Here is a 24319-nt window from a genome sequence, read left to right as displayed (position 1 = left end):
AACTGGACAATTATTTTATTTTATTTATTTTATTTATTTTATTTATTTTATTTATTTTATTTATTTTATTTATTTTATTTATTTTATTTATTTTATTTATTTTATTTATTTTATTTATTTTATTTATTTTATTTATTTATTTTATTTATTTTATTTATTTTATTTATTTTATTTATTTTATTTATTTATTTTATTTATTTTATTTATTTTATTTATTTTATTTATTTTATTTATTTTATTTATTTTATTTATTTTATTTATTTTATTTATTTTATTTATTTTATTTATTTTATTTATTTTATTTATTTTATTTATTTTATTTATTTTATTTATTTTATTTATTTTATTTATTTTATTTATTTTATTTATTTTATTTATTTTATTTATTTTATTTATTGTTAGAGTTGAAAGGGACCATGTAGGTCATCAAGTCCAACCCCCTGCCCGAGCAGGAATCCTAAAGCACCCCAGACAAGTGGCAGTCCAATCTCCTCTTGAAAGTTTCCAGAGTTGGGAAGTTCACAACCTCCGCAGTTAGGTTGTTCCAATGGTTGATCGCTCTGACGGTCAGGAAGTTTTTCCTTAGTTCTAGGTTGAATCTCTCCTTGGTCAGCTTCCAGCCGTTGTTCCGGCCCTCTGGTGCTTTGGAGAATAGAATGACCCCCTCCTCTCTGTGGCAACCCCTCATATACCTGTATACAGCTATCATGTCCCCTCTGGCCCTCCTTTTCTCTAGGCTATCCATGCCCAGTTCCCGCAATCTCTCTTCGTAAGTCTTGGTTTTGAGTCCCCTAATCATTTTGGTTGCTCTTTTCTGCACCTTCTCCAGAGTTTCAATGTCTCTTTTGAAGTGTGATGACCAGAACTGGATGCAGTACTCCAGATGTGGTCTGACCAGGGCCTAGTAGAGTGGTATTACTTCCTGTGATATGGACTATATGCACCTATAGCATTTGCTTTTACCGTTGCTTCTTCCAATTTTGAATCATCTGCAGACTTGATGATGTGCACTCATCCAACCAATCATGAATCAGCCTAACAGCCACATTATCTTATTTTACCATGTGTTAAGAAAAATATTCTGCGGGACCATCAAAGATTTGCTAAGGTCTAGGAAACCATGTTATGATAGTCCCCTGAACTTAGTAAATTAGAAGTTCCGTCAAAGAAAGACATCAACTTAGCTTGCTTGTGACAAATTGAAGCTGGCTCCACTTAATGTCAGCACGCTTATCCCAGGATTTACAAACTTGTTGCAAAAATAAACGCAGTAGTAATATATGCGGCACTGAATGACTCCGAGGAAAAGGATGATGCAAATCTAGCCAATAATGAGCTATGTGCTGTGATTATTATCAACTGTTCTCGTTTTAACATAATAAGTTGGGGAATATAACTCACTAGAAAAATATGTCAAGTACAATGCAAAATATTCCTCATCACCATATGGGATTTATAGTGTAATTCAACTTTAATGATTTTTCTATGTCACAGTCAAAGGGAGACGCTTCCAGAATTAGGTTACTTCCTTTACAGTGATAATAGCAGCAGCATAACAGCAGTAGTAATGCACCTGGTGAAGCATTGTGATCTAATTTTCATGCCAAAAAAACCCTAAAACAAATAAGAAACTCGCCTTATTCCCTCAAATTAATGTGGAGGAACACAATAATTCAGCAATGACAGGTGTTAAATCTGAATCACTGGATTGCTTCACTAGAAAAATTATTGCTGATTTCACTTCCAGCATTTCGGTGAGCTAGGTATAGCTCAGACCTGGGCAAAGGGTGGCCCGCGGGCCGCATCTGGCCCGCCAGCTGTCAGTGACTGACCTGTCTGCTATCTGATCAGTCCATGGAGGTCGGGGTCAGCTCCAGTGCAAGGATGAAAGAGCTCATCCCATCTGCTGGGACTCGTCCGGTTCCTTCTTTCCTGATGAATCATGAGGAGGAGTCTCGGCAGACGCGGTGAGCTCTTTCATCTTCACACTGGAGCAGACCCCGACCTCCTACCGAGAGTGGCTGAGCACAGAAACCACGCAAACACTCCAGCGCAGTGATTGTGGTGCACCGTGTTGCTGTAAAGCAAACAATTAGGGGTCTGTAGAGTGGGTCTGGGTGTTCAGGTCATGCAAGGGTCTGGGTCTTTACATTATTGGGTAGAACTGAATTAATTATATTTGTCCGTCCCTCTAAAACCATCCCAATTTCTCATGCGGCCCCATGGCAAAATTAATTGCCCACCCCTGGTATAGCCATAACCTTTCCTTAAAAAGAAAAGAAGTGTTGTTGTTCAATTGTTATGTCCAACTTCTTCATGACCCATGGATCACAGCATGCCATTTCCCCATCCTCCACTCCTCCTGAAGTTTGCCTAATTCATGTTCATTGTACCAATGTCACTGTCTAACCAGTTCATCATCTGCCTTCCATTTTTCCTTTTGCCACCCATCTTTCCCAACATCAGGGTCCTTTCCAATGAGTCCTGTCTTCTCCTTAGTAGCTAAAATATTTGAGTTTCAACTTCAGTATTTGTCCTCCCAAGAACAGTCAGGCTTGACTCCTTTTAGGATTGACTGATAGGATCTTCTTGCAGTCTTCTCCAACACCACAATTCAAAAGCATCAGTTATACTCATCAGGAATACTCATATCAGATGACCTAAGTACCAAAGCCCACTGCAACAACATCACCAGAAAAGCTTCAAGAGTTGTTAACGTAATCCTACATAGCTTCTGCTCCAGCAATGTTTCTAAAAACAGCCCAATGGGCAAATTGGAATTACATTTTTTTGAACTTCCGGCTTGTCCGTTGGGCTGTTTTTCACACACTAGGGCTTCAGGAACCTTCCCTGAAGCCTCCGGAGGGCAAAACAGTCTTCCCCAAGGCTAAAAATTAGTGCGTGCATGTGCGCTGGAGCTGACTTAGGGTAACGCCTTGCATACCCTCTGATATGGCTCGGTGTGCCACCTGTGGCACTCATGCCATAGGTTCACCATCATGGATCTATACAATATTCTTGGACTTCCCAAATCTATCTTTGTGAGAAATGCCAGAGTTGAACTAAGTGCCTTGTCTCTTTCTCACAAAAATGAGGAGCAAGCAAAGATGACAGCAATAGTTGAGGTGAGAAAGTACAAACTTTTCAGTACTTGACAGCTGGCGTAGAAACTTTGAGCACAGAGAAAAGAAACCTGGCTCTTTTAATATTTAGATTTATCTTCCCATTATTGCAGATATGCCATAATAATATTTGAGTTTTGGGGAAAAGCATGTGCTGTTTTTTTCTCACCACCGCTGTAATTATCTTGCCCACCACCATGATGTAATAGAATGTGATATAGACCATAATTATCTGTACAGTGTGACATCCCAAAATAAACACCAGGCAAGTTCTTAGAGAAAGTTTGCACTCTTTTAAAGCCTCCCATGTAAACATTGTGGGGAGGAGGCAATTCTTTTAAGTAGTAATGTCTTAGCAGTCCATTTTGCTAACTATTCTACAGGCTAAAATACCAAGCAACTTCTGTTTGGTATTTTAGGCTACACCAGCAGTGTTTGCTTTCAGATATTAAAGTAACTAATGTATAGAATAGAATAGAATAGAATAGAATAGAATAGAATAGAATAGGCCAAGTGTGATTGGACACACAAGGAATTTGTCTTGGTGCATATGCTCTCAGCGTACATAAAATAAAATATACATTTGTCAAGAATCATGTGGTACGGCACTTAATGATTGTCATAGGGGTCAAATAAGCAATGAAGAAGCAATATTAATAAAAATCTTAGGATATAAGCAACAAGTTACAGTCATACAGTCAACATGGGAGGAAATGGGTGATAGGAATGATGAGAAAAACTAGTAGAATAGAAGTAGAGATTTAGTAGAAAGTCTGACAGTTGTGAGGGAATTATTTGATGGCGTTCGGAAAAAAACTGTTCTTGTGTCTAGTTGTCTTGGTGTGCAGTGCTCTGTAGTGACGTTTTGAGGGTAGGAGTTGAAACAGTTTGTGTCCAGGATGTGAGGGGTCAGTAAACATTTTCCCCACCCTCTTTTTGACTCGTGCAGTATACAGGTCCTCAATGGAAGGCAGGTTGGCAGCAATTGCTTTTTCTGCAGTTCTGATTGTCCTCTGAAGTCTGTGTCGGTCCTGTTGGGTTGCAACACCAAACCAGACAGTTATAGAGGTGCAGATGACAGACTCAATGATTCCTCTGTATATGTATATGTGCATGTATGTATACAGTACACACATATCTATCACAAATTTTTCTTTTGCATCAAGCATAAAGGGAAGAAAAGGAGTAAAAAAATATTAACCCCAAAATTAAAAGACACAAGATAAATAAACAAATAAACAATATGTATATATATGAGAAGGTCTTCGAATATTCGGGTTTCTTCTAACTGTTAGCTATAGTTCAACTTCCCATGTAAGTTTGAGAGATTCCTGGTGACGTTTCGACAAGGTATGCTGATATTTCTCTTTTGTCTTTAAAGTAATCTTCCATTCTCCCGCAGTCACATACTGATGTTTATATTGCTTTTTTGTTCTTTAAATATTGTTCACCTTCATTTGGCTTTGTGTTTAAACCATAATAATTCAGTTCATTCTTGACCCTATATTTATTTATGTATGATACAAGGACACTGGGTGCCTTACATTATGCTAAAAAGTAGGGAAGGAAGAGTACTGTAATACAATTAAAATTAGAAGGATTAAATATCAAGATGATGAGCAGGCTGGGAGAGGCAAACCTTCTCTACCCATTTATTTTAATCATAAGCAAGCCATAACTGCCGTGTTCAGATGTAATATTTTAACTATGTTTTATAGATTATAATGGTTGAGAAGCTCCTATCTCACTGACTTAGTATTCCATAGGCTTGTCCCTTTTGGCACAAAACCTCCAGGGATAGGATTAGTGAATTTAGTGTAATACAACATATTTTTCTTTTTTCCAAACAGATTCCCTAGGCACTGCTATTTTCATTTATTTGTTTATTTTATTTAAAGAACTGGTCTGTTTGCCTTGCTCACCCATGATTCAAAGCAGCTCACAAGCCCTAGGCAGCTCTTTTTAATAAAAAGAACAAGATAAGAAGAGAACAAAATATTTCCACCAGGCACCAGACCAACCATGCTATATTGATGCCTGACTCAACTTCCATCCTGGTCCAGTCCTGGAGTTCTGAGCCTTCCAGAAGGTTAAAGCTGACCTGAGGCTTCTCTCTCTCTCTCTCTCTCTCTCTCTCTCTCTCTCTCTCTCTCTCCTCTTCTTCCCTCCCTCCCCCTCCCTCCCTCCTTCCTTCCTCTAATTTATTAGCAACCATCCTAACAAAGGGTAATCCCTTCTCCAAAGCACCTGAGGGTAGAACAAGAAGCAATGGATGGAAACTAAACAAGGAGAGAAGCAACTTAGAACTAAGGAGAAATTTCCTGACAGTTAATCAGTGGAACAACTTGTTTTTAAGAAGAGATTGGATAACCATCTGTCTGAAGTGATGCAGAGTTTCCTGTCTAAGCAGGGGGTTGGACTAGAAGACCTCCAAGGTCCCTTCCAATTCTGTTGTTATTATAATTACTCTAATTCAGGTTCTCAAGCCACAGTGCTACGTTAACTTCAAGTACTCCTCAGCTTACAACCCTTTGTTTAGTGATCATTCAAAGTTAGAAGGGCACCAAAAACAGTGACCAATGTCCATTTTTCACACTTTATGATCGTTGCAGCATCCCCGATGGTCACATGATCAAAATTCTGTCACTTAGCAACTGGCATGTATGGGCAGCTGCACTCTGCCTGAGGTCATGTGATCAACTATTTGCAAATGTCAGAGAGAGAGAGAGAAAGAGAGAAAGAGAAAGAGAGAAAGAGAAATTTCATTTATAATTAAATATATGCATTCACTTCCATGCAAATATCTTTCATTATTCTGGGCTTTGATTATGTAAATATTATATTATGTAAAGTGCTCACAGTAAGCTGGAGCTGAGTGTTGATTGAATCTATGGAGATAAATAAATAGATAAAATAGCTCAATATGATTACACGTATTCTATTATGTTTTCTCTTTCTCTTACTCTCACAAATGCACAAGGTATCTATTTTCTATAAGCAAAATCCAAGCTAGTGGCACCCATGGAGACGCCGACTTAACCGGCTCTGTGACATCATTGCCGAACTACTAATGGTTCTAAACAACTGGTTAGAATCAGTAAGAACCCACTTCAGGATTGTAGCCACGAAATTAAAAGATACTTGCTCCTGGGGAGGATAGCTATGGAAGGAAAGCTATGGCAAATCTACACAGCTTACTAAAAAGCAGAGACATCCTCGTGTCAACAAAAGTGCATATAGTCAAGGTTTTCCCAGTTGCAATATATGGCTGTGAATGTTGGACCCTAAGGAAGGAATTGAGGCCTTTGAACTATGGTGCTGGAGAAAACTCCAAAAAACTCCTGTGAATCCTTTGGACTACAATCTGATCGAAGTGATCAGTCCCAGACGAGATCAACCCTGACTGCTCTTTAGAAGGCCAGATCCTGAAGATGAGTACTTTGGCCACCTAATGAGAAGGAAGGACTCACTGGAGAAGAGCCAAATGCTGGGAAAGATTGAGGGCAAAAGAAGAAGGGGATGACAGAGAATGAGGTGGATGGATAGAGTCACTGAAGCAGTCGGTGTGAGCTTAAATGGACTCCAGAGAATGGCAGAGGACAGGAAGGCCTCGAGGAACATTGTCCATGGGTCGGACATGAATTCGTAACTAATAACAATAAAAATATACGATCCTTCAATTATTCTTCATAGAGTATCTAGACAGTTCACTACATTGGTAATTCTCTTCTGCACCTGCTTCAGTTTATCATTGTCTTTTTTGTACTGCCTTGTACACAATATTCCACATGATCAGAATCAAGTGGAACAATGACTTCCTGAGATTTGGACTCTGTGCCATGGTTAATGCATCCCAAGATAGCTTTTTGCATTGTTAGCAGCTGCATCACACTGCTGGCACATGCTTCACTCGTAGTTCACAAGGACACTCAGATCCCTTCCGTGTATTCTACTGCCAAGCTATCCTGTTCTTGTGTCTTACATTTTATTCCTATCCTTGCATTTCTCCCTATCAAACTCTCCCTATCCCTATTCACTTCTGCGCACTGCTCACGCCTCTTTAGATCTTTTAGAATCTCCTCCCTTTTATTTAAAGTATGAACCTCTCCTCCCAGCTTTGTGACATGCAGAAACTTTTGAAGTGTTTCATCCACTGACTTAGCCAAGTCAATTCTTTAAAAGACTGAATAATCCAGAGCATAGGATACACTCTGTTCTGTGCATGGCCCTCGGAGCGAACCCACCGATTCAAAAATCCCTTATTTCATGGTAAAATCAAACTCTTTATCGAGAAAAGCACACATAACGAAAAGCAGATTTTGAACGGCAAGGGGAAAAGGAGTTATGTTTCTCTTCAGTGCTAAACATAAATGATGTCCACGAAAGGCACCAAACTCAACCTAATCAAAGCATAAGTCCCAAGCAATAATCATCCAGCAAAGAATGTCTTTTATTGAGGCAGAAATCATGGTTTTAAAGCCTTGTTCAATCACACCCCCAGACTCACATATCTTCTCTTGAATGATGTTGAAACCCCACACCCAATTTCCCAAGATCCTTTAGGTTAGGTTAGGTTTATTGGATTTATATGCCGCCCCTCTCCGCAAACTCGGGGCGGCTCACAACAATAATAAAAACAGTACAGTACATAATACCAAATCCAATGCCCACCCATCTAGTTACAATTTAAAATTAATAATCTCATAAAAACAGTATATATAAAAAACAGGCACACAGTCAATCAATCAACAAAACAACATGGGCAAGGGGGAGGTGTTTTAGTTCCCCCATGCCTGATGGCAAAGGTGGGTCTTAAGGAGTTTACGAAAGGCAGGGAGGGTGGGGGCAATCCTAATCTCAGGGGGGAGCTGGTTCCAGAGGGTCGGCCCCCCCACAGAGAAGGCTCTTCCCCTGGGTCCCGCCAGACAACATTGTTTAGTCGACGGGACCCGGAGAAGGCCAACTCTGTGGGACCTAACCGGTCGCTCTGATTCGTGCGGCAGGAGGCGGTCCCGAAGATATTCTGGTCCGGTGCCATGAAGGGCTTTATAGGTCATAACCAACACTTTGAATTGTGACCGGAAACTGATCGGCAGCCAATGCAGACTGCGGAGTGTTGGAGTGATATGGGCATACTTGGAGATATGGGCATAATTGCTCTCGCAGCTGCATTCTGCACGATCTGAAGTTGCCTTTATATTGCCCAGAAGTGACATCCCAACCCAAAGAGACTAAAGCTGTACATTAATACCTTTTACTATGCAACTCCTCTCACCGTCTCAACAATCTCCTATAGCGAGGGTCTATCCACTGACTTTCCACTCTAATGTCTTCCTCATCCTCTGACTAGGACCACTCCCCATTGTCATATCAGCCCCCTCTAGTGGTTCCTCAGGTTCACTCAGATCACTTTCTCCCTCACTCTCACTCTCTGCATCAGCTGGCAACACTCCTGGCCCACGGTATCCGAGGGGCCTGGCTCGTCGTCCCCAGAATCTGACATGACCTGAGATGGACAAGGAGCACTCACAACACACTCTATCAAAAATCTTCACATAATCTTTCTTTTAATAAAATAAATGCATTCTAGGTAGCACTGTGCCACTCTTTGAAAGGAGAAGCAGGGAAATTCCAAAGTAATGTTAGTATGACTTCACAGAAGCTTGGAACCAACTTCCAACAGAGGTAGCAATAGCAATAGCATTTAGACTTACATACTGCTTCATAGTGCTTTTACAGCCCTCTCTAAGCAGTTTACAGAATCAGCATATTGCCCCCAACAATCTGGGGCCTTGTTTCACCCACCTCGGAAGGGTGGAAGGCTGAGTCAACCTTGATCCGGTCATGAGATTTGAAATGCTGAACTACAGCTAGCAGTTAGCTGAAGTAGCCTGCAAGGCTGCACTGCCCTTCATGGCACCGGACCAAAATATCTCCGGGACCGCCTTCTGCCGCACGAATCCCAGCGACCGGTGAGGTCCCACAGAGTTGGCCTTCTCCGGGTCCCGTCAACTAATCGATGTCATCTGGTGGGACACAGGGGAAGAGCCTTCTCTGTGGTGGCTCTGACCCTCTGGAACCAGCTCCCCCCAGAGATCAGGAATGCCCCCACCCTCCTTGCCTTTCATAAACTCCTTAAAACTCACCTCTGCCGTCAGGCATGGGGGAATTGAAACATCTACCCCTTGCCCATGTAGTTTTGGTCTATGATTGATTGTGTGCTTGTATATATATATATTGGGGTTGCTTTTATGGACTTTTTAACTTAAAACTGTAAATTAGATTGCTAAATATTAGATTTGTAACTATGTACTGTTTTTGCCATTGTTGTGAGCCGCCCTGAGTCTGCGGAGAGGGGCGGCATATAAATGCAATAAATCTAATCTAATCTATTCTAATCTAACCACTGCGTCACCCTGGCTCTTACGGTAAGGAGTCAATCATCAGCAACTGAGTTTAAACATGCTTGGGACAAACACATGATTATCATTTGACAAAAATTGAAAAAAAAAATTAAAAAACCCAAAAATAATAAATAAAACAATTAATTAATTAAAAGGAAAACACAAACAAAATAAAAACTGAAAGGGCAGACTTGATGAACCATTGGGTCTTTCCCCCCCCCTGCTGTCAGTTTTCTATGTTTCTACATAAGGATAATTACCATTCAGTTTTAACATGTTTGGGCTAGTATGCCACAAGTACAACCAAAGCCGAGTGTTGCCCCAAAACTACTCTAACAGGCTGTGACAATAACCTCGGGAGACAGGAGGAAGAGTCCCAGCCAGGGTAACAGTCAGATAAGGGATATCTCAGCCCAAAGGCAGGAATAGGGATGGGGAAAACATCACAGAAAAAGCCCTCCCTAATTCTCCAGACGGTAAAGGCAATGGAGGAAGAAAATGCTTTCAGATTTGGAAGAATCTGCTACTGTAGTCTTACAATAAGGATACCATCAGTACCCATGGTTGGGTTTTATGTCTGGACTGACATGAAGGGCTGACACTTACTAATGCTATTTTACACACAGTAGGATCTCTAATGGAGAGATCTTCTTGCAAATCAGTGTACCTTTGCCTGAAATCCACCAACTGGTAGGTACGTACAGTATATGGGCCAGGGGTGGGTTTCACTTACCTTCGCCACCGGTTCGCAAAGAAACATAAAAACATAGAAGATTGATGGCAGAATAAGACTTCATGGTCCATCTTGTCTGCCCTTATAGTATTTCCTGTACTTTATCTTAGGATGGATATATGTTTATCCCAGGCATGTTTAAATTCAGTTACTGTGGATTTACCAACCACGTCTGCTGGAAGTTTGTTCCAAGCATCTACTACTCTTTTAGTAAAATAATATTTTCTCACATTGCTTCTGATCTTTCTCCCAACTAACCTCAGATTGTGCCCCCCCCCCCCAGATTGTTGCACACATCCTGTCATGCATTTTTGCTTTCGTGCATGCCCACTAGCCCGATAGAGCCCGCAACACAGCTGAGGAGCTAGTCAGGTGCAGAAATAAAGCTCAGGATTAACCTGTAGGTGGGAGAGCTTTTTTTCAAGTAGAAGAAGAGGAAGAGTCATCCAAAGATGGAAAAATTTACCAGACATTCTAACAAAAGATGGTGGCGCCCACGGACCAGGACCAACCAAACCGGATCTGTGATGCCATTGTCACATCACCAGCGGGTCACTAATGGTTCAGGTGATCTGGTCCAGACCGGGAAGAACACACCCCTGATACGAACAGATGCTTATGATTAGTGATGGGCGAACCCAACGGTGTTCGGGTTTGGCAAGTTTGGATGAACTTCATGCAAAATTCAGCCGAACCCGAACCCAAACGGTTCGTGGCACCAAAGCTCTGCCCCCATAATCTCTTCGTGGGAGGGATTCCCCAGCTCCTTCAAAGGGAGGTCTTTTCATGTAAAAAAAATATATTTTTACAAAAAATGATGCCGCAGTGGTGCCGCAAGCAAAGGGAGGTCATTTCACGTAAAAATAAAAACTTTTATTTTTACGTGAAAAGACCTCCCTTTGCTTGCAGCACCGCTGCGGCGTTCTTTTTTGTAAAAATATTTTTTTTTTACATGAAAAGACCTCCCTTTGAAGGAGCTGGGGAATCCCTCCCATGAAGAGATTCTGGGGGCGGAGCTTTGACATCACATATACCGGCAGGTTGCTAAGGACGCCAAAGTGATCACTTCCTGGATTCCATGGAATCCAGGAAGTGATCACTTTGGCATCCTTAGCAACCTGCCGGTATATGTGACGTCAAAGCTCCGCCCCCGGAATCTCTTTGTGGGAGGGATTCCCCAGCTCCTTTTGTGCCTCCCTCCCAGCCTCACGACTGGCTGACAGCTCCCCGGTGTTCACCTTGCTCCGCCACCACTGGCGCCCGGCTCCTCCTCCTCTTCCCAACAGATGGCAATCGGACGATGGCTTTCGTGGTGTTTGGCACAAACGCCGAACCAAATCACGTTTTTTAAAAAAAATCGGGTTCAGGTCCGGCATGCCGAACACCACAAAATTCGGTACGGACCTGAATTGTGTGGGTTCGGTTCGCCCAACACTACTCATGATCCTTATAAAGCAATTAATATTTATTTATTCATGATGTTTACAAAAGGTCACTTGCTAACAAAGTGTTCTGCTATCTCAGAAAGACATGCTTTAAAAAATGTAATATCAGAATACCAAGCATTCAATCAGACAGTACATTTGCACTTAACGTAGCCTGCATTATTGAACGCTAAAGGCTAGTTGTACAAGACTGTTGAAATAATATGACAGGTGAAATTAGACTCAAGCCTTAAAGATCAGCTTTTAGAAGTGTGGGGGAGACGTTTGGCTCCATATAATGGGGCAACTAACTAATTTTAGACCTTGAACTTTAATGCATGGATAAGTGATGGGAAGTCATCTGTAATAAAGTCACATGTATCCTTCACTTATGACTACAATTGTGCTCATGTTGTTGTTGTTAAGTGAGCTTTGCCTCATTTTAAGACCTTCCTTGCCTTCTTTGCTAAGTGAATCGCCGCAGTTGATAAATTAGCGACACGGTTGTTAAGTGAATCCGATTTTGCTGATTGAAAGATTGCAAAAGATGATCACATGACTTGAGGACACAGCTGGCAAACATCTGACTTTTGATCAAATGACTATGGGGCTGCTACCAAGGTCATCGGTGTGAAAAATGGTCATAAGTCACCTTTATCGCTGCCATTGCAACTTTGAATGGCCACTAAACGAATTGTCCCCACCCTCCTCGCCTTTTGCAAGAGCCTCAAAACTCATTTATGTCGCCAGGCATGGAGCAATTTACATCAAGCCCCCTTCCTCTGTTTACGAGACGTAATGTGTGGCTGTGAATGAATTGGCTGACTGATTTTAATATATATGGGATTTTAGTAGTACGTTCTTAATTAATTAGATTGGTTGTTGTGCTGCTTTTGTATCCTGTGAGCTGCCCCAAGTCTTTGGAGAAGGGCGGCATACAAATCTAATAAATAGATAGATAGATAGATAGATAGATAGATAGATAGATAGATAGATAGATAGATAGATAGATAGATAGATAAAATTAAAATAAAATAAAATAAAATAAAATAAAATAAAATAAAATAAAATAAAATAAAATAAAATAAAATAAAATAAATAAAATAAAATAAAATAGAATAGAATAGAATAAAATAGAATAAAATAAAATAAATAAAATAAATAAAATAAATAATAAAATAAATAAAATAAATAAAATAAATAAAATAAATAAAATAAATAAAATAAATAAAATAAATAAAATAAATAAAATAAATAAAATAAATAAAATAAATAAATAAAATAAAATAAATAAAATAAATAAAATAAATAAATAAAATAAATAAAATAAATAAAATAAATAAAATAAATAAAATAAATAAAATAAATAAAATAAATAAAATAAATAAAATAAATAAAATAAAATAAAATAAAAAATAAAATAAAATAAAATAAAATAAAATAAAATAAAATAAAATAAAATAAAATAAAATAAAATAAAATAAAATAAAATAAAATAAAATAAAATAAAATAAAATAAAATAAAATAAAATAAAATAAAATAAAATAAAAAACTCCCTATCAGAGTTATGGTGTGGCCCATACCGGTAGCAACGCGCTACTGATCACATAAAACACACACATGCACACATGCACACATGTATGCACGCACACACACACACACACAAATGGTGATGACATGACTGTGGGAAACCACAACCATCACAATGCGAGTCTACGGAGAGGGGCGGCATACAAATCTAATTGATAATAATAATAATAATAATAATAATAATAACAACAACAACAACAATAACAACAACAACAATAATAATAATAATAATGCATACGTGCCAGTTGTCAAGTTCCTAAATTTTGATTACGTGACCATGGTGGAAATGCTGTGATGGTCATAAGAGTGAGGAACTACCGTAAACAATGATGGGATCCTATGTGTAGGGTCAGGTACGCAGAACCGGTAGAAAAAATTTGGTCACATACGGAGCACTGGTAGAAACATTTTGATTTTTTTTTTCTTTTTTCCCCTTCTGGGCTCTGGGTATGTTTTTCCTATTTCAGTAAATGAGGTTGAATGTGTATCATTTTAGAAGAGCTGTGTGTGTGTGAGAGAGAGAGTGTGTACATACACATACAGTTTATATAGTAGATAATGTATATTTTTGTGCGTCTGTGTGTAATATGTATGTACACATATGGCATATATACATAGAATTAAATAGTATACTTTGGATGTTCAGTAATACGTATACTGCTCAAAAAAATAAAGGGAACACTCAAAGAACACATCCTAGATCTGAATGAATGAAATATTCTCATTGAATACTTTGTTCCGTACAAAGCTGAATGTGCACAACAGCATCTGAAATTGATTGTCCATCAGTAGACAGTTTGATTTCACAGAACTTTGATTTACTTTGAGTTATATTGTGCTATTTAAGTGTTCCCTTTATTTTTTTGAGCAGTGTAGTAAATAGATAGGGAAATTGTATCTCTTTGAGGAGAGGAGAGGGCAGGCACCCTAAACCTAACCCAAACCCTTGATATGAGTGGTGTTGGCCAACTTTAAGCCAATCACATTATCTTTAAGTCACTCCCCGGTCACATGATCATCACGCCACTCCCATCTGGCACATGGCTGGTAAGCCACACCCAGAAAATAAACCACGCCCACAGTGTGGTAGTAAAAAATGTTGCAGCCCTTCACTGACCGTAAGCTATTTTTTTCAGTGCCTTTATAATGTTGATTGGTTGCTAATGAATGGTTTTAAAGTCAAGGAATCTCTGTACTCCTTTCACTTCTGATTTTTTGTGCGGTCAGTTTGGCTGTAGTAAAATCATATAACTGAACTTTTGAAGGGAAGGAAGAGGAATTAATTGGGGGGGGGGAGTATAGAAAGAGCAAAGGGAGGAAATAGCTGGGAAGTTGAAGCCTTTTGCTAGGAAAAGATAAGGCCTGTAAGCAGACAGACTATATCTCTATCTAATAAATAATAATAATAAACTAGGGGTGAAATTCAAATGTTTTCTCTACCGGTTCTGTGGGCATGGTTTGGTGGGTGTGGCAGGGGAAGGATACTGCATAATCTCCACTCCCTCTCCACTCTTGATGGAAGGATATTGCAAAATCTCCATTCCCACCCAACTCTGGGGCCAGCCTGATGTGATATTTGCTGGTTCTCCAAACTACTCAAAATTTCCATTACCGGTTCTCCAGAACCGGTCAGAACCTGTTGGATAAGACAGTTCCTAAAACATAAACCACTTAAGCACTCTCATATGCACTATATACAGGTTATCTGGTTTCTAAAAGCAAAGCATGGAACTGTCCCTTTAATTTTGCTTTTGCAAGCAAAAAACTCCAGACTTGCCCTAAGAGTATTTTTCACCTATGTTGCTTTCTCAAAGCAAGATGTACAGTGATCTCAATAAAATACAGACATTGCAATATGTCCATTCTTATTGAGTCAAGGTCTTCATGAACTCTGCAGACTCAATTGATTTTTTTTTCTTTTGGCCTGGAGAAGAAAAATAAAGGCCTAAATGATAATTGCCTTCATTGCTGAAAGATTAAAAAGACTTCAGTAGTTTGCCCTCATGGGTTTAGATGAACAAAATCTTGGCAGGTGTCAGTTAGGAGGTAACCTGATTTACATTTTTCAATAGAGCCTGATTAATATGATTAATGTGATTGCAGACATGTTTTTATCTGATAGCGGTACATCCATGTTATCTAGAATGGATATAATTCCTGAACATGATTAAACATGGTTAATACATAGCTTACATTGAGCAGATTTTAGGTCTGCATGAAGATGCTTGTCAGGAATGCAATATACAGGATAGTCATAGTTTTGAAATATTTCAAAAGGAAGTTATAGTTGCTATTTGAAAGTGACAACAAACAATATACTCAGTGCATTTTACATATTAACTATATTAATATATATAAAAGTTTGAAATGTAGCCTGTTGTGGTTAGCTCTGCCCCAAGGACTGTGGATGTGGGGGAGACATCCACATGCTGCAGGCCTGTTTTGCTTCTGGTGGAATCTTCTGATGATGGCTCCTCTGACCAAGAAGACATGAGTGACAGGGAGGAGGAGAGTGTGGCAGACAGCTCAGAAGGAGATCAATTATCTAGCTCCTCCTTGGATTCAGAACAAGAGTTAATGATACAGCCACGCATGCGGAGAGCGATGCATAGGCAGCAACAACTGAGAGATTATTATCAAAGAAAATGAGGCCACCTGTGGTTGGGTGGGGCTGTGGTAATTAGTGAGGCTGCTATAAATAGCAGCCTGTGGGTTTGGCCATTGTGGAGAATTATCTGCTCATTGTGTTTCGTGCCTGCTTTGCTGCCTTTGAACTTTTGTGTGCTGATTTTTTCCCGCTTTGAAACTAAACCAGAGTAAATAAAGTGTGTTTCACTTTGTGAAAGAATAAGGACTGTGAATTGCCTCACAGCTGCAAGCTAAGTATCACAGAACTGATAAGGGACTTGTACAAATTACCAGTTTGTTTGGAGATGAGTGCTCTTTGCTATACAAAAAGAGGGCTTAGTTTAAGTGAATTTTCATTATAAAGAACATTGTTTTGAATTTTCAAACATGTGTGTGTCTGAAATTTGTACCTGTGAATTTTTCGGAGGATTCTACCAGAGAGCCCGACAGAACAGTAACCTATGTATTATCTTAGAATCCTCATCAGATGCTAATGTGATAAAAGCAAAGGAGGTTAAAATATTGATTATTATTTTTTTGGCAGTGACATTTTTGTTCCTTTACTGTTCCTGAATTGATGGTTTTGTTCTCCTTTTGTACAGCTGGACAATCCTGATGAGCAAGCAGCCCAAATTAGGCGGGAGCTTGACGGACGTCTCCAAATGGCGGACCAGATTGCCAAGGTAAGATACGGGGTGGAAGGAAGAGCTGCGGACTGGGCTTGAGCCTTCCCCCACTTTTTTTAAAAAAAATGGTTCAGGCAGTGACAGTGTTTGTCAAAAGCTTTCTTTGCATTTGTTTGTTGACTCTTTCTGTGGGAGAAGCACATGTTTTCCATTATGGAATCTGCCTTCTGGAATGAGATCCTCCAAAAATTCAGATGACTTCCACCCTTCCCCCCACCTCCCCCCCACCCCGCTAATGTTCCAGATGTTATGAAGATCTGGCTGTCCTCCCAGGTTCTGGGACAGAGCAAAGGTTGAGCCCCTGATGGATAGATATTTTTTAGGTTATATGCTGTTGTTTATTTTTAGCTGCTTACATTTTTTTTCATCTTCTATGATTTTGAAAAGGATTAAAATTGTAAATTGCCCTAAATTATTTGAAAATTGAATGGCCTATAAATTATGTGTATGTATAAATCAATAAAGGCAGAGACATTTAAGGGACCAGAGATTTAAAGGCAATTGCAGCAGAGGCGGAGTAACAACATGGACACAGAAAGCTGGATTTAAAACTGGGTCATTTTAATTAATTAAATTTGCATAATTTATTCATAAAATTAGCATAAATTTAACTAAACCTAACAAGGACCCGCAGGGTCAAACAATTACTTCCGGGGCGGAAAATGACGTCAGAAAAACCTCCGGGGCAACTTATGGGCATAGCTCCATGCTGATCCAGGTGAAGGGCCCCGCCCTCACCTGGATCCCAGCCATGCACCTGCATGTGGGAGGTCTCGCCATCTAACCCCTACGAGGGGATAGAAATGGGCGGGACCCAAAGGCAGGTTCCCCCCAATTGCTCAGATCGAACTAAAGGCACCATGAGCCTTTGGAGAGAACCTCTCAATCATCCCCAAAGATGCTCAACGGAGAACATGCAGTTGCTAAACACCACCCAATTTCAGCCCCTAACCTGCCAACCCAAATGACCAAAGGTAAGCCAATTAGACTAATGGGGGAGAAAAGCACCCCCTAACCATCCATCCATCACCACAGTGTGGAATAGGGGAAAAACGGTTGCAGAAAATACCGAGACTGCCAAAAATTCCTATTCGGCCCCCTAAGAGTGACCCACAGTGGCACACTGAAAGATAGGAAGGGAGGGCGCATGTTCGCCTGCTCGTCATCAGGGCAAAAAGGAGGCCCCAAGCCTGCACAGCCTCTTATATAGGTCTGGCAGGCTCCACCCCTGACGACGTCATCGGCCAGGGCCGATGAACAAAGATGGCCGGGATCTCACGAAATCTCGCAAGATCCCAGCCCCAAGATGGCGGCTACACCGAGGGCCGTGTCTCCCTCGCCCTGCGGCAAATCCGGGCTGGGGATGATTCACCGGCCGCGCAATAAGTTGGAAAACCATGTTTCAATTAAACAGTCAGTAAAATATTGGAAGTATCAAACTACAACCATAATAGAAGTTTAATCGCTTTGGCCGTAAATTGTAACAATTGCAAAGTGAGTCAACTATGTGGCCAACTCAGTTGTACAACCTTTTTTTTTCAATGGTCACTGCAGTCATTAAGCAAATGCATCACTTGCTATGGGGTGTTTTGCTGAAAGTGGAAAGTAAACAGTGGTTTTCAACAAAAAAAAAAGAGAGTAAATTTTGGTCACAAGACTGTGGGAACATGGCAAACAGCCATAAATGACAGTCAGTAGCTACGTTCCGAAATCATATCACTCAGGGGGAGGGGGGCCTTTTGGTGGGGAAGGGTCAAGGTTCAAACAATTGCTAAGTAACGGATTGTTAGTCAAAGACTATCTTATAGTGATTTAGTCATTGACTTAGACTTGAGAAGATCCAGAATACTGAAATTCTCTCAGCCATCTCACGGGGTTTTGGTCCAGGGATAAAAATTAAGGGATATCTTTTGGAAAGCCATACAGAGCTCTTGTAGGAAAGATGGAATATAATTTAAATAATTAATTCTGCTGCCAGCCACTTTCACCCCTTGGGACATGTACTATGTTAGACTCAGCTCCTGATTTTTTAATTGATTTTATTTTATTTTTTAACACAAAAACATAACACAACATACATTGCTACAGTTACAGATTGGTTCATTAAAATACATAAACATATATTGATACATCTATCTAGCTTGGCTCCATGCCCAGAGGAGGAGGACAGCGAAGAGGAGGGGGCTGAACAGTTGGATGGGGGAGAGGAGTCTGCAGAGAGGGGCGGCATACAAATCTAAATAAATAAAATAATAAATAAAATAATAAATAAATAAATAACTTCTAATATCAGTATTGATATATTGATCTAGTTGAACTAAACAGGGACGAGGAAGAAAAATAGGAAGGAGAAATAGCAAAAAATAGGTGGGCCTGATTGTGTACTATTATGAACATCAAAATAACAGAGATCTCAGATGTAGATCTTGTCAGGCATTCAGTTCCTTTAGTTGTCCTTCTGAGTCTTAACAGATAGTGTGTTTTCTTGTTACACAGATCCTGTACTGTACATAAAAGCCCATGCGGTTATATCAATTACTAGTTCAGTCCATCTTCAAGTAGCACAGATATACAGTGTCCAAATTAAGCCATCACACTCCCTGAAGGAGAGGGGATATTAACGGCAATGTTTATGCATCCTTGGGGCCTTATGCAGGGGAGGGAATCTTTGAATATGCTGTTTGTTGAGGAAACATTTATTTTAGCAAAACACTTTCAAGATATCCAAGTGAATCTTTGTATTATGAATAAAATCATAGTACATTATTTAACAACAGCATTTTAAGAAACAGCCTTTCCCTTCTCTTCTCTTGACCCTGCATTGTGTTGTTTAAAAAACGTTGTCACAGCAGGTACTTCAGAAGAGATCAAAATAGATGTAAAAATTAACAGAGCACAGCCCATACATTTATTTTTATTTCACACATGTTAGCTTGTACAGTGGTACCTCTACTTACGAACTTAATTCGTTCTGTGACCAGGTTCTTAAGTAGAAAAGTTTGCAAGAAGAAGCAATGTAAAAGCAAATCAACATAAAAGCAAATAATGTATGTGATTGGGGAAACCACAGGAAGGGTGGAAGCCCTATTTCCTCCCAGGAGATTCCTAGAGAGACCCCCATGGAAGCTTCTCCCCATGTTTTCCGACCCTGTTTCCTCCCAGGAGATTCCTAGAGAGGTTTCTCCCTGCCTTTTCCAGTTACAGTTTGGGAGGCTCGGGTTCTTAAGTGGAAAATGGTTCTTGAGAAGAGGCAAAAAAATCTTGAACACCCGGTTCTTATCTAGAAATGTTCGTAAGCATAGTTCCCTCTAAGCTGAGCAGTGAGCAATCACTCACTTAAAAATCATCATCAACTCAGAGTTTTCCAAACCTGCCCCGAAGCCGAGAGGGAAAGAGTGAGAGGGAAGGAGAGAGAGAGGAAGAGAGAGAAACAGATAGAAAAAAGAGAGGAAGGAAAAGAGAAAGAAAAAGAATGGGAGTAAGGAAGAGAGAAAGAAAACCAAAATCTAGTTTGAAACTAGCTCAACTATTTAAGTGGCATTTTGATATTGATAGAGTTGCCCTATTATGAGCTCACTGTTATAGACACACAGTACAGTATTTTATTTTGAAATTTTCTGAGGCAAAACAGGGTGGGTTTTTTGTTTGTTTGTTTGTTTTTGTTTATTTAATCGATTTTTATGCCGCTCTTCTCCTTAGACTCAGGGCGGCTTACAACATGTTAGCAATAACACTTTTTTAACAGAGCTAGGCTATTGCCCCCACAATCCGGGTCCCCATTTTACCCACCTCGGAAGGATGGAAGGCTGAGTCAACCTTGAGCCGGTGATGAGATTTGAACCGCTGACCTTCAGATCTACAAGTCAGCTTCAGTGGCCTGCAGTACAGCACTCTACCTGCTGCGCCACCCCGGCTCATTTGATGTCCTTTTGAACATTTGGACACAATACAATACATCCATGATTTACAACTATAATTGAGCCTGGCGATTAAGATTGTAAGTTGTGGCAGTCGTAAAGCGAATCATTCCATGACTGACCAAAATGATTTTATGACCTTTTTCCTGGTAGTTGTAAAACAAATGTTGCTAAGCAAACCCATTGTTCCTTATGAATTGGTTTTTATCTAAAAACCAGAAGTATATGTGGTGCAAGCTGGTTGCTGAGCTGCTAGAACTTCATGTGATCTTAATTCTATCCCTCTGTTAATGCAACCTAGGACTCTATTTGGCCTTTTTGGCAGCTGCAATCAATGTGTTCTTTTTAGCGGTAATAAGGTGCTGCCCAAGTAATGTACCAAAAGAAAGGCCTTTAATTAGATTACTTCTTAACAATAAGAGTTCACACAGTCAAGCTTGGTATTGCTTGGACAAGAAGACCCCAACAGGTTGTAAAATATATAAATTATATGATCCAATTAGTAGATACATTCTGTCTGTCTGGCAAAAGCCCAAAAGAACACTGATCGTAGCAAAAAATGAGTGTTTCTGTATATGTTGAGCTGATACCATTTAATAGCCAATCAACCTGCATCTGGTACTTCCTTACAATCTATGGTAAGAAACTTTGTACCTAAAAATAAATAAATATTTTCTCCCATGAGCTTAAAATTTCTTGTCTTGCACATTATGCAGGAGATCATGAATTTATATTAGTCATTAAAATAGTTGCAGGCTTGAACTGTTCCTCATTTTCTAAATAACCTTTTAATGAGGAATCTGTTCCACAGCCTTCTAGTTGCAACTTAACCATTTCTCAAAGTGCCCCAGCAGAGACATTTGGACTATGTACTGCCCATTCATTACAACAAAATTTTGCTTGGAGGAAGCATTTAATTTTCTGGCCCTGGGCACATTTCCATACTTTAAAGACTGATCAGTAGAAAGAGGATTTTATGCCTCCTGTTGAAAACTAGACAGGATGTAAAATGAGACAGGATGTAAAATGTAAAAACAGCACAGTGCTATTGAGTGAGAGGTGAGTAGAATTATTGGAAGGATTGATTTCAGTTAAAGATTCTTAAATAGTGATGGGCAAACAGAACCCACATAATTCGGGTCCGTACTGAATTTTGCGGTCTTCGGTATGCCGAACATGAACCTCAAATTTTTTGAAACTTCGGGCAAAGTTCGGGGTTGCATTTGGCGTTCAGAGCTTTGACGTCACCGGTAGGTGGCTAAGGATGCCAAAGTTGGCTCTTCTATGACTTCTGGACTTCAACTCCCAGAGTTCCTGAGCCAATTATGTTAGCTCCGGAATTAAAGTCCACATGTCATAGAAGAGCCAATTTTGCCTACCCCTGGGCTTAGAGATTGATCTCAGACATAGATGCTCAAAACATATTAAAAACAAGAAAAAAAGTCAAGGAAACAATTGGTACATTGCTGGGAGAAAGTGGCAAGAAGGTGACAAGCAACAGGGAGAAAGCAGAGCTACTTTACTTGTTTTTTGCATCTGTCTTTACACAAAGGGAAAAAATTGGTACAGCCTATCAAAAGCAGCACCACACAAAAAAAACATATTAGGAACACAAGTTAAAATAGAAAAAGAAAATGATCTCAGACAAGTTCAAATCACCGGGACCAGATAAATTAGACCCCAAGGTTCTGAAGGAACTGGCAGGCATAATCTCAGAACCATTGAACTACATCTTTCAAAGATCCTGGAGCACCAGAGAGCTGTCAGAGGACTGGAAAAGAGCTGGTGTAATTCTCATCTTCAAAAAAGAAAAATAGATCCAGGAAACTACAGACCTATCAGCCTGACCTAAATACCAGGGAAGATTCAGGAAAAGATAATCAAGCAATGAATCAACAAACACCTAGAAGCAAACAAAGTAATAACCAAAAGCCAACATGGGTTTGTCAAAATCAGATCACATTGACCACATCTATACATGTAACAAAAAGTGTTGATGGACTCTAGTTGTAAAGCACAGGCTTTAGGAGCCCAAAGCCACAAACCGGAGATGATACGGAACTATTTTTCCCAGTAATGATGGTAGACTTTAAGAGAAACCTGCCCAGTCTTCCATCTCTTTTTTAAAAAATAGTTTTTATTGAAATTTTCCAAGTTATGAACAAAACAACAGAATGCATAGATCTGTATGTATCTGTATCAGGTTCATGATTATGCTCAGAATGTGGTACAAAGTCAAGATGGTAATCATGATTGTGTTTGATTGGTTTGCACTGGCTGCCGATCAGTTTCCGGTCACAATTCAAAGTGTTGGTTATCACCTTTAAAGCCCTACATGGCAATGGACCAGAGTACCTCCGGAACCGCCTGCTACCGCACGAATCCCAGCGACCGATAAGGTCCCACAGAGTTGGCCTTCTCCGGGTCCCGTCAACTAAACAATATCGTTTGGTGGGCCCCATGGGAAGAGCCTTCTCTGTGGTGGCCCTGGCCCTCTGGAATCAACTCCCCCCGGAGATTAGAACAGCCCCCACCTTCCTTGTCTTTTGCAAATTACTCAAGACCCACCTATATCGCCAGGCATGGGGGAACTGAGACATCTCCCCCAGGCTTTTATATTTTATGTTTGGTATGTATGTGTTGTATGGTTTTAATTGTTGGGGTTTTATATATTTTTCTTATATATCTAATATTAGATTTGTTTACTGTTATATTGTTTTTATTATTGTTGTGAGCCGCCCCGAGTCTTCGGAGAGGGGCGGCATACAAATCTAATAAATTGAATTGAATTGATTGGTTTATGTTGTAACACAGCACACATAAAAACACCAATGGGACTTTGAATACACTTTGTGGATATCCTTGCTCTGGCTAGATGGTTAGAACCATCTTATAAAATGCTCATTAACATTCAAAGATCTTTAAGAGTTTTCTTTACGCAATGATTGAAAGAGCTTGCTTTTGATTCATTTTTTCTATTGCATTTTAGATTTAATGCTGTTTTGCAAAACGTCAGGGCAATGATTAGATGGTCCAAGCAATTTTTGGATCCAAACATTTTAAGACAGTGTTTCTCAAATAGTGTGGTGGGGTCCCCCTGGGAGGGCACAGAGCAATGCCAGGGGAGCGCATGACCCTAGGGTATGTGCTTTTTTTTCACAGGGAGTAGGGGTTTTTGTACCAAATAATAGCACAGAGCAGGAGATATGAAGCGCAGATAACAAACTCTTAAAAAGAGATGCCATGGAAAAAGATTGAACAGGGAGGAAAAGAAAGGAGGAAAGAGATGGAGATAATGAGACAAACGTAAGTCTCCCAAAAGCTGAGATGAAGAAATAGGACAAAATGTATGTAGCGCTTCACTTCACTGTGACTATAGTGGGAGACAAGGAAAGACCAGTATGTTTACTGTGTCTAAAAATGTTGGCAGCGGACAGCATGAAGCCAAATAAACTAAGGCACCACTTAAACACATTGTACCCCGATCACGCTGATCAGCCACTTGAGTTTTTTCAGTGACAATTTGCTGAATTTTGCAAACAATTGTCCCAGTGGAGAATTGTGGGTGCACTAAATGTTTACTTCTTCCTGGGGGTCCATAACAGAAAATAATTGAGAAGCACTGCTTTAAGTACATCAGTGAATAAAGGGATTTTAAGCTTTATGATTAGCTCAAGGGAACAAATTTTATAAAGCATATATATCAAGCAAGAAAATACTCATATCCCTTACAGGCCTGTCAGAAGCTCTTAATAGCAACAACAGAGGTACCCCTAGGGTGGCCAATTTCCACAGTACCTAACACTAGGTTCGA

The 24319-nt window shown here is 39.8% G+C and overlaps 1 protein-coding gene across 3 annotated transcripts in view; it reads left to right on the top strand.

The window, feature by feature from the left end:
• CADPS (calcium dependent secretion activator) overlaps positions 1–24319 on the top strand; it is a 526173-nt gene that overhangs the window by 222162 nt on the left and 279692 nt on the right. For all 3 annotated transcript variants that reach the window (XM_070738156.1, XM_070738154.1, XM_070738155.1), the window contains exon 4: positions 16505–16585. In XM_070738156.1, coding sequence (XP_070594257.1) covers positions 16505–16585 — 81 coding nt within the window. The remainder of the gene's footprint in view (positions 1–16504; positions 16586–24319) is intronic.

The sequence above is a fragment of the Erythrolamprus reginae genome, chromosome 2, assembly GCF_031021105.1.
Source record: "Erythrolamprus reginae isolate rEryReg1 chromosome 2, rEryReg1.hap1, whole genome shotgun sequence".
In the NCBI taxonomy this organism is placed as follows: domain Eukaryota; kingdom Metazoa; phylum Chordata; class Lepidosauria; order Squamata; family Dipsadidae; genus Erythrolamprus; species Erythrolamprus reginae.
Note: the sequence above shows the minus strand (reverse complement) of the source record. Positions and strands in the feature narration are given on the sequence as shown.